At 36.7% G+C, this 16,187-nt stretch overlaps 1 protein-coding gene across 4 annotated transcripts in view; it reads right to left on the minus strand.

Annotated features, from left to right (window-relative positions):
• RB1CC1 (RB1 inducible coiled-coil 1) overlaps positions 1–16,187 on the minus strand; it is a 94,376-nt gene that overhangs the window by 27,348 nt on the left and 50,841 nt on the right. For all 4 annotated transcript variants that reach the window (XM_021688576.2, XM_021688574.1, XM_044914629.1 and 1 more), the window contains exons 11-15: positions 16,074–16,155; positions 15,750–15,811; positions 14,021–14,124; positions 11,852–11,978; positions 9,868–11,768 (exon numbers count right to left, since the gene is read on the minus strand). In XM_021688576.2, the coding sequence (XP_021544251.1) occupies positions 9,868–11,768; positions 11,852–11,978; positions 14,021–14,124; positions 15,750–15,811; positions 16,074–16,155 (2,276 nt within the window). The remainder of the gene's footprint in view (positions 1–9,867; positions 11,769–11,851; positions 11,979–14,020; positions 14,125–15,749; positions 15,812–16,073; positions 16,156–16,187) is intronic.

The raw sequence follows: 16,187 nt of genomic DNA on the forward strand, positions 1-16,187 counted from the left end.
GGTTTTAGAAATGCCACAGCTGTCCCTACCAATCCCACCAAGCCTTCCTTGCCAGCAGCAGCAGCCTTTACTCCCTCATCTGAAAAGATTAGTGTCACCTTGACTGAGGTTCCCATCTCAACAAGTTGATCCTTCTCAACTGGCTCCCATACTATTTAATTCCAGACTCATCTCTACTTTCAAATCCCCAGATCCCAGGGGAGATGAAAATCTAACCAAGAAGGAGTTGCAACTGCAAAATTTTCCATTTGTTTTGGTAGCAATATAGGAAATACGTATGGGGATAGATCCAATAGGAGTTAGAAAAGGCAAACATAATGGTAACTTGGGCCAGTATTATCTGTATGGATACAATAATCAGAGACTCTAGATTCAATGTTAACAGTTTGCTAGATTTATTGCCTGAAACCTGGATCTAATGGCCAATGTCAAAAGAAAATAAGATGCAAAGATGAGATATTCTAGACCACACGCAGGCAAACAATGGCCTGCAGGCCAGATCCAGCCTTTATCTGTTTGTGTAAAGTTTTACTGCAACACAGCCACACCCATTCATTTATACTGTCTCACTTCTCTCTGGCTAGTTGAGTAACATGGATAGAAACCATATCACCCTCAAAGCCTAATATATTTACAATGTGGCCCTTTACACAAAGTTTGCCAACCAATCTCTGTATCAATGATTCTCAAAGTGTGATCCACAGAACTTTGACTAGAAACACTTTCAAGGGATCAGTAATATCAAAACTATTTTCATAAGATGATATTTGTCTCTTATACCTTGTTGACATTTGCACATATGATAAAATCGCTGACACCTTAACAAATTAAAGACGATAGTGCCAAACCGTACTTTTAGTCATTGTTTCTTTATACCAACGCACTCAAAGTGGAAAAGAAAAAGGCAGATTTTGCAATATCCATGATATAGTAAGAATTATTATTACTGAATCCTGACCACTGAGTATGCACCTTTTTAGTATTCAGTGTGATGAAATGAGTACATATAAAGCACTTCAGCCACTTACAGAACTATGTCTGTCTCTCGGAAAACTACTTGTATAATTGCTTTGTTGTGTGCTGAATTAGCTACATTTTTCATGCTCTACTATTTCTATTTGAAAAACGACAATCTCTGGTTATTTAGATTTGGGTTTTCAACAGACATTTTCTCAAAAATGACCAATGTGAGCTTGTTACTTCAATTAACAACTGACAGAATTTGTTACCAATGGTAAAATGTGATTCTCTAAAAATAAATTAAAATTTTAGAAACCTTGAGGCGCCTGGCTGACACAGTCGGTAGAGCATGTGATTCTTGATTTCAGGGTCATGAGTTCGAGCCCCACTTTGGGCACAGAAATTATTTAAAAACAAAAACCAAAAAACCAAAGAGAAAAAAAAATCTTGTACCTGCCACTATGAACTTGAGAGCCTTCCAGTACTTAAGATCTTTCTCATAAAATTGGTAGGTATACTAACACAACTGATTTTTTTTTCAATAAAATAAATCAGTATTTACAAGATCTGCATAACTCAGTGAACCAGTGTTTTTCATATGGACAATTCATTGTGCTACAAAATTATGCATGAGTAAAATAGCCACTCAAAGTGCAAGGCAGTTCAATAGATATTAGCATAAACAGCATGAAAAAAATCCATTTGATAGCTTCATATTCTATCCTGAAACTAATGTTTAAGAAATTATAATTCGTTGGATTTTGATTTAGTATCAAGGAAATGTCCACAAGTATCTGAAAAGGTTATTGAAATACTCCTCTTTTCCAATTACACGTAAGTTAAAGACTGTATTTTTATCATACATTAATCAAAAGATACTGCAATAGATTTGATGTAGAAGCAGATATGAGAATCCATTAAGCCAAACATTAAAGAGATATGCAAATATATAAAACAAATGGCACTCTTCTCACTTATTTTCATTTTAGAAAATAGTTCTTAAAGAACACATTTACTGATCCTTGGTCTTGAGGAATGCATCCAAAGAATAATGGTGATAGGCATAGTGGAAGAGATTTACTATTTATATCCTGGGAGGGTCCAGAGATATTGCCCTTCAACAAGGCTTTAAGAAATTCAACTTCAAAAAGCTCTATAGTGGTACTCTGCAGGAAAGGGATAGCAGAGGGAGATGAAATCACTGAAATTCAATGAATTTAATGAAGTCAAATTCTTACTCTTTGCAGATAATATAATACTTTATGTGGAAAACCCAAAAGAGTCCACCCCAAAATTCCTAGAACTCATACAGGAATTCAGTAACGTGGCAGGATATAAAATCAATGCACAGAAATCAGCTGCATTTCTATACACCAACAATACAGAAGAAAGAGAAATTAAGGAGTCAATCCCATTTACAATTGCACCAAAAACCATAAGATACCTAGGAATAAATCTAACCAAAGAGGCAAAGAATCTGTACTCAGAAAATTATAGAATACTCATGAATGAAATTGAGGGAGACACAAAGAAATGGAAAAACGTTCCATGCTCATGGACTGGAAGAACAAATACTGTGAAAATGTCTATACTACCTAGAGCAATCTATACATTCAATGCAATCCCCATCAAAATACCATCCACTTTTTTCAAAGAAATGGAGCAAATAATCCTAAAATTTGTATGGAACCAGAAAAGATCCCGAATAGCCAGAGGAACGTTGAAAAAGAAAACCAAAGCTGGTGGCATCACAATTCCGGACTTCAAGCTCTATTACAAAGTGTCATCATCAAGACAGCATGGTACTGGCACAAAAACAGACACATAGATCAATGGAACAGAATAGAGAACTCAGAAATGGACCCTCAACTCTAAGGTCAACTAATCTTCAACAAAGCAGGAAAGAACATCCAACGGAAAAAAGTCTCTTAAACAAATGGTGTTGGGAAAACTGGACAGCCACATGCACAAGAATGAAAACAACCATTTCCTTAGACCATACACAAAAACAGACCCCAAATGGATGAAAGACCTAAATGTGAGACAGAAATCCATCAAAATCCTTGAGAACACAGGCAGCAACCTCTTCAACCACAGCTGCAGCAATTTCTTCCTAGACACGTCGCCAAAGGCGAGGGAAGCAAGGGCAAAAATGAACTATTGGGACTTCATCAAGATAAAAAGCTTTTGCGTGGAAAACGAAACAGTCAACAAAACCAAAAGACAACTGACAGAATGGGAGAAGATATTCACAAATGACATATCAGATAAAGGGCTAGTATCCAAAAATCTATAAATTATCAAACTCAACACCCAAAGAACAAATGATCCAATCAAGAAATGGGCAGAAGACATGAACAGACATTTCTGCAAAGATATCCAAATGGCCAACAGACACATGAAAAAGTGCTCCACATTACTTGGCATCGGGGAAATATAAATCAAAACCACTTCACACCAGTCAGAATGGCTAAAATTAACAAGTCATGAAACGACAGATGTTGGCGAGGATGTGGAGAAAGGGGAACCCTCCTACACTGTTGGTGGGAATGCAAGCTGGTGCAGCCACTCTGGAAACAATATGGAGGTTCCTCAAATAATTGAAAATAGAGCTACCCTATGACCCAGCAACTGCACTACTGGGTTATTTACCCCAAAGATACAAATGTAGTAATCCGGGTCGCCTGGGTGGCTTAGTCGTTAAGCGTCTGCCTTTGACTCAGGTCATGGTCCCAGGGTCCTGGGATCGAGCCCTTCATCGGGCTCCCTACTCCATGGGAGGCCTGCTTCTCCCTCTCCCACTCTCCCTGCTTGTGTTCCCCCTCTCACTGTGTCTCTGTCAAATAAATAAATAAATAATCTTTAAAAAAACCAAAAAAAAAAACCCCCAAAAAACAAATGTAGTAATCCGAAGGGGCACCTACATCCCGATGTTTATACCAGCAATGTCCACAATAGCCAAACTATGGAAAGAGCCCAAATGTCCATCAACAGATGAATGGATAAAGAAGATGTGGTAGATATATATACACAATGGAATATTATGCAGCCATCAAAAAAAAAAAAGAAATCTTGCCATTTGCAATGACGTGGATGGAACTAGAGGGTATTATGGTAAACTAAGTAAGTCAATCAGAGAAAGACAATTATCATATGATCTCACTGATATGTGGAATTTGAGAAACAAGGCAGAGGATCATAGGGGAAGAGGAAAAAAACGAAACAAGACGAAACCAGAGAGGGAGTTATAACCATAAGAGACTCTTAATCTCAGCAAACAAACTGAGGGTTGCTATAGTGGTGGTGGGTGGGAGGGATGGGGTGGCTGGGTGACAGACACTGGGGAGGGTATGTGTTGTGGTGAGAGCTGTGTATTGTGTAAGACTGATGAATCTCAGACCTGCACCCCTGAAACAAATAATACATTATATGTTAATTAAAAAAAAAGCTCTGTAATGGTACTGTGCAAAACAGGGATAGCAGAGAGATGAAATCACTGAAATTCAATGAATTTAATGGGAATGACAGGATTCTGGAGTGGTAGAGGCCAATTAGTGGCACTTAACCAGCGACATGATGTGGTATTATTACAGGGAGCAGAGCCAGAGCAGCAATCAGGTCTGACCCAGATAAATCTTTGGCACTGGCTGTCCACAGGGCCATAACAGAACAGGATGATAAAGGATTATTAAAACTTTTTTAAATTGTTTTTTAAAAACTCAATATTTAGTGCTCAGAAAGCTAATTTAAATAAGGAGAATCACCACCCCTCACCTAATCCCAAGATCTGAGTCAGTCACCAACTACAATGCTGAATTTTATAATCTTGTCTCCTTTATAGTCTTTAGCATAGAGACCTGTGTCCACTTCTCAGGTTTAGTATGTATTCTGGGAAAGTAATTAACCAACCTTTGGGGGACAAATGAATACTGGCTCTGAGGGGGGCTCTAATGCCACTGTGGTCCACTAGGAGATTACTAATAGCCAAGTGATAAATGGAGTTTGGGTCCATCCTTACATCCAGAATCTCTAGTGGAATACACATAAAAGCAACTGTTAGCGACTCCTTGTTGGTTCCCTTACTCATGGAATGAGGAACTATTATGGTAAAAAAAAGCCAAGCAAAATCTCTAAAACAGTCTCTCATTTCATATGATGTAAGGGCGATTTTTGTAACATTCTTATTCAACTTAAGTATGTGTCCTGTAGAAAACATACAAAAATAATGGATTCTCATAAATTTAATCAGGTAGTGACTCCAAGAAAACTGTTATTTCACATAGGACCTCTTTGCTGGAGTAAATCAACAAGGCCACTACTGCCTGACATGGAGCTAGTGACTTAGTGATTTCTTCCCTCTTCATAATATATACTAGAGGCTGACAAACCTTTTGTAAAGGGAAAAAGAGTAAACATGTTAGTGAGATGATCTGTCATACCTACTCATTTCTTCCAAAAGCAACCACAGGCAACAAATAGGTAAAGGAAAGGGCATCTGTGTATTCCAATAGAGCTGTATTTACAAAAACAAGTGGGAAGCTGGATTCCCAGAGGCCAGTTTGTCAACCTCTAGTACAGACCACAAGCAGCAGTTAGATTTTACCTACAACAACAGCAACACACTTCCAATGTCTTATATCTGGATTATACCAGTTCTCTAGTTCTGTTAAAAACTGGTCTTCTTGCTATTCCTCAAGATATCAATACTAATCCATGAGAGGGGTGGGGAAAAGGGGAAAAAGATATCATATTAACCCAATATATTTATGGCATTTATGCTCCTTAGGCCAAGTAAATAGGAAGCAGCAACTACCTCAGCTACCAGGGCAAGACATAGGAATGCCAGAGGATGAGCAATAAAGACCATGAAAATTCAGGAGCTTGTCAGCACAGTGAAATTTCTAAGTATCCAGTGGTCCAGTCATATGAGATGTCAAGGGACAAGCTGCTTATAGGTGAGCATCTCTGAATTTTGGAGGCAATATATATAGTACATTTGGGATTGCTGCTCTGACTCATTTACGAACTAACTCTCTGTTCTGTGTAAGTTCCAGAGCAACATGCAAGTTGCTCTGCCCCTTGAGCCACACTTCCAAGAAGATGCCTGAAGTGTCTGTAGCAGAAATGAATACTGTACAGAACTTCTGACAAGTCCTATAGGAGAATCACAGTTGAGAACCTTGGAATTCTGAAGTGCATAACTATTTTTCTGTTGTAAAGTAGTTATGGCTTGCTACTGGGTCTGTAGCGATTGAAAGACTGACCATGGTCCCCCAAGTTACTGTGTGTCCTGAGCTGCCCATCATAAAGTGAATGTTGTCTAAGTCATGAAACCATAAAGTTGGGTATACACAGCAATATTCCATCACAAGTTAGATGTGGCATACACGAGATCCAAGAAAATATGGCACAAGTATGGTACAAACAGATCAAGAGATTCAGGTTCCCAAGGTGCTTTCTCCTGCTACATTGCCTCCTTTCTCTCCATCAGGACTCTGACATTGACTATGAATGAAAAAAAGTGGGAGGCCTGGTTTCATCATGATTCTGCAAAATATACTGACACTATTCAAAAGTACGGTTGAGGTATTAGAGCCCCACTGAGGAGTGGCTCTAAAGAACAACAGTGAAGGGAAATCTTCCCAGTGGCAATATGTTAAGCAGTGTACCTGAAGTTACCGAGTAGGAGAAATGGTCAGGGGCAAAGATTTACAGTGATTCACAGCAACTGGCCAGCCAAGGGCTTGGCTGGATAGTGAGGGACTTCGAAGAAACTAGACTGAAATCTGGTGGGAAGATTTCTGGAAAAGAAATAAGGACCAGCCTCTTAAAATGTGCAGGATATTAAGTATGAGGACATGTCAGTTCTCTAAGTATATTATGTCTGACTGTGAGGAACCTCTTAATAATCAGATGGGCAACCTGAACATTCTGTATCAATCAGTCCTATTCAAAAGGCTGATGAACAACAGTCTATACAGGCAGGAAGTGAGGTTACATATGGGCTCAGCAATATGGATTTCTATACATTTAGTAACTAGCAGTGAGCCCCCCTGATATTGCAGTGCTCCTTTGGGAGACCATGCCAGCTACTTGGTGGCATGCTGATTACACTGGACCGCTTCTGTCATAAAAAGAACAGTAATCTATCTTCACAAGAACAGTCTATTATTCTCCATATAGAATTACTTTCCATGCCCACAGTATTTCTGCAAAAACCACCATTTCTGAACATATAAAAAGGCTTATTCACTGCTATATTCTACTATAATTGCTTCTGAACATGGAATTTCATTGTACAGTGAAAGATATGTAGCCATAGCCTCGTGCCCATGGAAATCACATATTTTACCACATATGCCAATCATTAAACAGCTAGTTTGATAAAACCGTGGATCAATGTACTAAAAACTCATTACAGTACCAGATGGGTTCCATGACCAGTGTGGAGCCCAATATGGCGCTTGAACTCAAGATCCTAAGATCAAGACCTGAGCTGAGATCAAGAGTTGGACACTTAACCGACTGAGCCACTCAGGCACCCTGTCATTCTGAATGGCTAGGGTAAAGAATGCAGTACATGTCCTGAACCAAATACTACTATGTGAAACTAATTCTCCCACAGTTGGACTATATAGGTTGGAGAACCAATGATAAAAATTGGAGTAACACATATGTTAACTAGAATTTAAATAAAAATTTGGAAAACAAAATTGGAATAACTATTATTTCAATGTGCCAACAGCAAAAATTTTGCTTCTCATCCTTACAACTTTAGGCTGTGCCAGTTTGGTACCCCCCCAAAAGAATTCCTTTACCAGGAGATACAACGAGGGTCCCACTCACCTGGAAGCTTAAGCTACCACAGGGATACCTAGGGCTCATCACAGCACTGAATCAACACACAAAGAAGGAAGCTGCAGTATGTACTGATATAACTTATCAATGAGAAACAGTTGTTCCTACACAGTAAAGCAGAGGAATATGCCTGGAAGTCAGAAGCTTTTCTAGGGTGTCTCTTGGCACTGCCATGTCCACTGATAAACAGTCAAATGAGAAACTACAGCAACTGTATTACAGGAGGAATCATTATTGGCAGTCTCTTCAGGTCAAGTAAAATCAGCTGAGGTAATGTCTAAGGTAAAAAATAGAAGGAAGCCGTAAATACCTACTAGGGTTATGAGACTAGTTATAGAAATAAAGACTACCACAATTAAGCCTATACATATGGATGAATTTTTTATCTTTATCCCCTTCTCTCGGTATCTTAGTATGTAATAAGCGTTGTGACAATTGTAATTAACCCTGTATTTCAGTATTTAGCCTACAAAATATCAAAGAGAGATTGTGTATGTACAGAAAGATAAACGAACAGAATTCTAGGATGGCTACAATGACATAAGTTTGAGTCTCACCTTTGGAAGCGGGTGAGCCTATCTGAGAAGATATGAGACAGAAGCTGAATCATGTCCAACAGAAACATGACATTTTAAGTGTCTTTATTTGGGAGTTCAATATGGGTAAAAGAGACACAAAGGACCCGAGTCGGAAATGGAGTGTATACAGTGCTGGACTGTCATCATCCAGCCATCGCTTTCATCCCTCTTCTAGAATCTCATCTGCACTATACTGCAGAGATGTGTATTTCCCAGAATCCCCTTCAACTGCAAGTTTGCCAATAAAAAGAATATGCACAAGATCTGGAAAGCAGAAAAGCAGTCCAGACTTACTCTCCAAAGCTAGGTGCATCCAGATGAAATTTCACAGGAGCTTCCTGTCAAGTAACTGAGAACTACCCATTTTGTGTTGCAGACTGAGCCACATTACTGGGGCTTTGAAGAGATTCTTGATTGCTACAGCAATTTTCCAGGGAGCCATGAATAACTCTCAGCTTCTGTGGTTACCTCAGCATCTATTTTCCTGATCTTTCACCCAGAGTTTTCCGGAGTTTTAGCAGTCATTCCCTTGACCTTAGCTCCCCCAGCTCTGTAAACATTTGTGCAGGCCCTAATTCCTGTATTAAACCCTCCAATCCCCTCAGAATACATAAAGAGTTCCTGTTTTCAAAACAGAGCAGGAGGTTTACCTGAATACCAATATATGAATATCACCAGCAGAAAGTCTATCACAAGAGATTGTAAAAGTGATAAAGGCAGGAAATAGGTTAAAATATATAAGGTATACAAACTATAAATATATTCACTCAGAAGAACTAATGACAGAACTAACTGATAATGTTCTAGAAGTTGTTCATTAGGCCATAAAACACCTGAATGAAGTTTAAAGAGCAGAAATACTGATCAAAAGGTAGTAACATCAGACAGTCAAAATATTAAAAATACAAAAAAAGAAAAAAAACCCCACCACTGTATAAAACCTGGAATTTAAAGACATTATCTTTTGAACCACAGAGGGAATAACTGAAACTGTAACATCAAGGAAATAACAGTGATGAAACATTTAGCCCCAATTTAGAATTTACTCTTTAATAAGTGAGCACAGATGAAACTGTTATCTTTCATACATATGCAATTTAAAAAGAATGGTAAAAAGTAATTTTCAACAGAAGAAATTAGGTAAAAAATTCAAATAAACCAAAAGAAGGAACTTAATGAATTAAAAAAGGAAGAAGCCCTGGAAAACATTTGAAATTTTCAAAAAATCATTTCTTGGAAATCCAAGATATTCATCCATTTTTAAAAGCCACTAATGAGCTTATGTAGTCTGTTATTTTTTTAAATGTTTGAAAGAAACACTGACTATAAATAAAGTAAAAGACTTTACTTTATAAAAATATCTCAATTACTATATTGGCCTAAGATAAGTAAATCAAGGTACTGTGATTACATAAACAATTAAAATTTGAATCACCAATATTTTAATTTTAAATTTTAAAGTAATTCTTACCTTTTTGCTATTTGATTCTCAAGATGTTTAACTTTTTCTAGTAACTCTTTCTCAACAGCTTCTCTCTCCAATTTAAACTCTGTTAGGGCAGTCTGAATAGCTTCCTCTTTTTCACAATTAAGCTTCTGAATTAACTGTTCTCTGTCTTGTTCCTGGCTCATGACAAGTTTCTCTTTGTCTTTCTCAAGTTTCTGGATAATAGCTTCGTACTTCTCTTCCTGTTGGGTGAGTTTTTCATCTTTTTGTTTTTCAAGAGCACTCAATTCTGCATCCAATTTACTCTGCAGTTCAGCTATTTCTCCTTTCAGCTTTCTTTCTATTTCAAATGCTTGGTGATGCAATGACATTACTTTGTTTAATTCAGCTTTAAGCATATCAGATTCTTCTTCATGTCTACTAATTAACTCTGAAATGCACTGATCTTTTTCAATTGTCATTAAAGTTCTTAGCTCTGCCAAGCCCACCTGATAGTTTTCATTATTATCCTGAATCTTTTGGTTTAGTTTACTTATCTCTACTCTCAAATTTTCTGTCTCTTGTTCAAGGAGAGATTTTAAGGTTTCCTTCTGCTGGGCTCTGCTTTCTTCCAGCAAAAGTTTTATTTCATCAGTTTCTGCTTCCTTCAATGCAAGTTCAACCTCTAACTTACATCTCATGTCTGACAAATCTGAAAACTTGAGTTTTAATTCCTGTAGCTGTTGTTCTTTTTCCTGGATAACTGTGGCATGAAACTCTTGTATCTGATCGATTCGTTGTTGATTTTCCTTTTTTAGTTTCTCCAAAGACACTTTATGGTCTGTCATAACTTTCTCAAACTCCTGTGTGTGCCTGACATGCAGAGCATCCTCTAGCTCCTTTAGATGACTTTGCTCTAAGCAATGAAGTTCTGTCCGCAGCAACTGCATCTTCTCATCATTTTCAACATGGAGCTTCTTTAAGTCTTCTAACACTATCTCTCGTGATTGTTTCAGTTCATTAATTTCACAATTTTGAGTGTGCATTATATTTTCCATTTCTAACAACTTCTGATCCTTTTCATTTTGTAAGCAGATGACAGCTTCTTTTTCATGTTTAACCAAAGCAAATTCATTATCTTTATTTTGTAAAACCTCCTCAAGGCATACCAAGTCTCCTTTCAGCTTTTTAATTTTGTTTTCATTTTCTTCACTTTCCTTTATTAGTGCATCAAGTTTGCCTTCATATTCACTTTTTAAAGACTGCAGTTCTTTTTGATGTTTCTCATTTAGTGTTATTTCCAGAGAATGTTTTACTTTTTCAATAATGTTTCTTATTTCTAATGCTGTACATTTTAAAGAATTTGAGAAGTCACACTGTTCTTTCTGTACAAATGTTCTGAAGTGGCAAAGGTCTTCCTTGATGGTTTGTATGCTGAAGTGCGAGTCTTGGGCAACAACTCGACATTTTTCCAATTGGACATTCAGAGAAGCATGATCTCCTAAATCCTCTTTACCGCATACATTTGTATCCTGCATCCGTCTACTGTCTATTGCATTGATAACAGATGAATAAAGTGATTCCACCATCATTTCTGGACTCTGTGGATCACTTATAGGATTAGGAGATGACAAATTTTCTTCTATTACAAACTCATTTACAGCAGACATAAAATCTGATTCAGGACTTTCTGCTAATGAATCCAAGTCTAATGAAACTTGGTGAATAGTCTGTTCTATGTTTGGATGGGGGATAGTTTCAAAATCAAATGTATGTGCATCGATGCTATCTGGAGATAACTCTTCTAAGGGACATACTGCAGGACATAAGGGATCCTGAACAGTGAGTGAAGGAGGAGTTCTCGGTGAGGTAGTAGTTGCAATTCCTGTTGCACTTTCTATCCGTGGTGAGGAAGCCGACGGTGGCGAAGTCTGACTCATGGATGCCTGGAAAAAAGAGGGATAGGCTTACAGAGCTGCAGCAACATTTTACACTAATGAAACAAACCACTTGAAAGAACTTAATTTGCCTTTTGTTCACTCAGTAGATCTGTAATGGTCTGTGACATTTCATCCAAACTTTGTGCTGCTTTTACCAAATTATGTAGAGCAAGTACATGCTGGTGTAGAGGTTCAAAATCACAAAGTAAGGGGACCCTGAAACAGAATGCAATCAAATTAGATTTGTAATTTCATAATGAGAAAATGGATACCTACAACCAAATATTTCGATCTACATCAAAAAAACCAGACAGTACTATCATCCCCTTTCAAACAACACCAGAAATAGCTTAAGAGTCCTAAGACATAATCATTAAAGTAATGAATTAAAACTCTCCCACAGAATGCAAGCTGGTGCAGCCACTCTGGAAAACAGTATGGAGGTTCCTCAAAAAGTTGAAAATAGAGCTACCATATGATCCAGCAATTGCACTACTGGGTATTTACCCCAAAGATACAAAAGTAGGGATCCAAAAGGGTACATGCACCCTGATGTTTATAGCAGCAATGTCCACAATAGCCAAACTGTGGAAAGAGCCAAGATGTCCATCGACAGATGAATGGATAAAGAAGATGTGGTATATATATACAATGGAATATTATGCAGCCATCAAAAGGAATGAGATCTTGCCATTTGCAACGATGTGGATGGAACTGGGGGGTATTATGCTGAGCGAAATAAGTCAAACAGAGAAAGACATGTATCATATGACCTCACTGATATGAGGAATTCTTAATCTCAAGAAACAAACTGAGGGTTGCTGGAGTGGGGGGTGAGGTGGGAGGGATGGGGTGACTGGGTGATAGACGCTGGGGAGGGTATGTGCTCTGGTAAGCACTGTGAATTGTGCAAGACTGTTGAATCTCAGATCTGTACCTCTGAAAAAAATAATGCAATGTATGTTAAGAAAAAAAAAAAAGAAGAAGAAGATAGCAGGAAGGGAAGAATGAAGGGGGGGAAATCGGAGGGGTAGACGAACCATGAGAGATGATGGACTCTGAAAAACAAACTGAGGGTTCTAGAGGGGAGGGGGGTGGGAGGATGGGTTAGCCTGGTGATGGGTATTGAGAAGGGCACGTTCTGCATGGAGCACAGGGTGTTATGCACAAACAATGAATCATGGAACACTACATCTAAAAATAATGATGTCATGTATGGGGATTAACATAACAATAAAAAAGATGCAAAAAAATTATTTAAAATTCAACTTATAAAATTATTTTTTAAAGTTCCAATAATGCATATGAAGGAGTAATGAATTGTGTGGAATAATGATATATATTAATAGCAAAATAGCATATTTAAAATTATCCAAATTTTGTATCTCATGGCAGTTCGATTTTATATCAGTAAAAAAATTAAAATGGTGCAGGGAACATCAGCCCATGTTAGTCATTACCACAAAATAAACTCAAGATAGCAATGAGTGTTAAAGTGTGATAAGGCAATATAAACATGTTAGAAGAATATACAAGTATATACACATGTAATTTTGAGTTGAGGAAAGCATCTTTGTGATTATTCAGCAAATATGCATAACATTTCAATATTTCAAACAATATTGGTAACAAAATTTTAAATATTGTCTAATTTACAACACAAATTTAGAAAACCAGATTTGTTTTGTTTTGGTTTTGAGTTCAGACTACATTATTTGAAGTTATTTAATAAGTATTTTTAATATTTTAATAATTCTTTTTCCACAGACATTATTTTTCCCTTTGTTGAAAATATATGATTAGTTTTCATTAACAGATGCAATACACTCAAAATTTCTAAGTTTTGATTTTAATTCATCCTGTATAGTATTTTAAAATTATTGCATGAAAATTTAACATAGATGTCTAATGATTAGATATTGATTGTATCTCATATTTTTCTAAAAATGCTGTTTATGTTGAGTATAATAATTTTTGCACTGGAAAAAAAAAAAACTCTCCCACAGTATACAAAAAGTATAGAGTAATTACTAGAAAAAAATTAATTACATGTAAGGCACTAATTTCCTTTATCTTCATTTTCTGATCATTGCATATTCCCTAGAAATTTCCTAAAGCAGCATAGGAAAGTCAGTCTATCATAAAATATTTCTATATGCTGGCATCTCCTGAGACTATCGGTGCTACTTTCTATAGCTCCAAAATAATGAAAACATTTTAAGATGATAACTAAAGTTAAAAATACTAATGATATTTACCTGAGGAGTGGCTGAACTTCTGAAGGACAAAATGACTGAAGAAACTGTAAATCTTTTAATGAAATATCTGGAAGTTCACAGTCAAACTTTCGAGGCTTCTGTGTCTGTACCCCCCCCAAAAATAAAATAAAAAGATAAAAAAATTACCAAAAAACATAGGGTACAAATTTGTAATTTTTCACTATGATTAACTTCAATACAACAAAGAAGCAAAAATGCTACAAATCACCTACTGACATTTAAGAAATAGAATAAAATAAAAATGAAGAACTACTCAATGACCAACATGTTATACTATTTTTCTGAGTCGTAAATGACTGAGAACCATAGCTGTTGGTGATCAACTGATGTGGCTGTTCCTCCCTTTCTCATCATCTTTTTAAAACTGGGGTAGTATCCTGTCAACATTAAAGGAACCCATTTGTTTCACCAGCACATAAGCTATTCCCAAATTTTTGTTTTACTTATAACATGACCATGAAGATCTCTCTAGCCTTAGCTCTATGTCTATTCCTATCATTTATTAGAATGCCTTGTTGTTTTAATATGGTAAAAGGTTTTTTCCTATGTAACATGTCCTTCCTTGCCTTTCACTTGATCTTTCCATTCTTTTCAAAATAACTTAGTCAATTTCAGCTTCTTAAAAAAAATTACCTGGTAAGTCCTACCATTTCTTTATAATATTGCCAAGAAATACAACTTTTAAAGTAACTCCGGTTGTTTCAATCATTACCTAAGCAGATTTAGAGATGTCAAAGATGCTCTTCATTAAACAGAGGTCCTAGATAAATGAGTGTGGGAAACCCTATTACATTACTCATTCTTAGATATTAAAAAATACATACATTTAAGGCCTAAGAAATCCTGCAGTACAAAAAAATGTTTAATAGCTAAACAGTGCATCTGAAGAGAAAACAAACAAAACCTGCAGCATTTCCGAAACTTCTCTGACCTGTGGAATCATTTTTTTCACAAAATAAAATGAATGGTCCCCAGTAATCCTGATTTATTTATTTATTTATTTATTTATTTATTTATTTATTTATTTATTTTAAAGATTTTATTTATTTATTTGAGACAGAGAGAATGAGAGAGAGCACATGAGAGGGGGGAGGGTCAGAGGGAGAAGCAGACTCCCCGCTGAGCAGGGAGCCCGATGCGGGACTCGATCCCGGGACTCCAGGATCATGACCCGAGCCAAAGGCAGTCGCTTAACCAACTGAGCCACCCAGGCGCCCAGTAATCCTGATTTAAAAACACACACTTATTTTTCAGGGTTTCAATGAAGGCCACCTGAAGAGTCACCCTATTCTGATTTGTAAACACATGAATAAAATGAGGGTGGTGGTGGTGGTGGTGGTGGTGAAGAAAATGAAAAGGGGAGAGGACAGAAGGAAAAGAAAGGACAGGGAGGGGGAGAAAATGAGGGAGGAGAAAGATAAAGAGAATGAGAGGAGGGTGAAGGACGAAGATAAAATAATAAGAAAATCTACTCCTACCAATCAACAGCTTAACAGTGTAATATGGCTTATCCTCCTGCGTTATGAAAACTCCTGATCAAAAACTATGAATATTCTTTAATAAAGTTTCATGACAACTCGCTTTTAAAACCAAAAACATTTTTATGTTGATAAAAAGAAATTCTATATGTTTCTGAAAATATCTCTACTTCTGAAATGAGGTTTGAACACATACAAAATTTAGTCATGGTTAGAAAATTAATACATACACAAAAGGATGGGGGCCAGGAGTCCAATCCCCTAAACAGACGATTTCTTAAAAAGGACTTTCCTGTGTAAAGAAATTAACAATATGGTTATTTTGTAACTTTATATTTCAGGGGGAAAAAAAAATCTCTGGTTTTTGAAAAACAAATGAACAATTCTTCATATTTAAATTTTAACAATGGATTCAACTCTACAGACCTTAAAAGGAATGTTTCTCCAGATTTCAATGGTAACTACTATCACATACATGCTATATAGTAACACATTCTTATCTACAAATAAAAACAGCATTTTTCATTAAAAATAAATTAGTAAAGAACACTTACTAAATAATTTCCCAAAGGATTCCCTTTTTGACTTTTCAGCTTCATATAATCGCTTTCCATCTTTGACTAAAGCACCAACCCACTAAGAGGAGGAAAGCTTACATTAATATCACA

This window comes from Neomonachus schauinslandi, chromosome 4 (genome assembly GCF_002201575.2).
Source record: "Neomonachus schauinslandi chromosome 4, ASM220157v2, whole genome shotgun sequence".
Taxonomy (NCBI): Eukaryota; Metazoa; Chordata; class Mammalia; order Carnivora; family Phocidae; genus Neomonachus; species Neomonachus schauinslandi.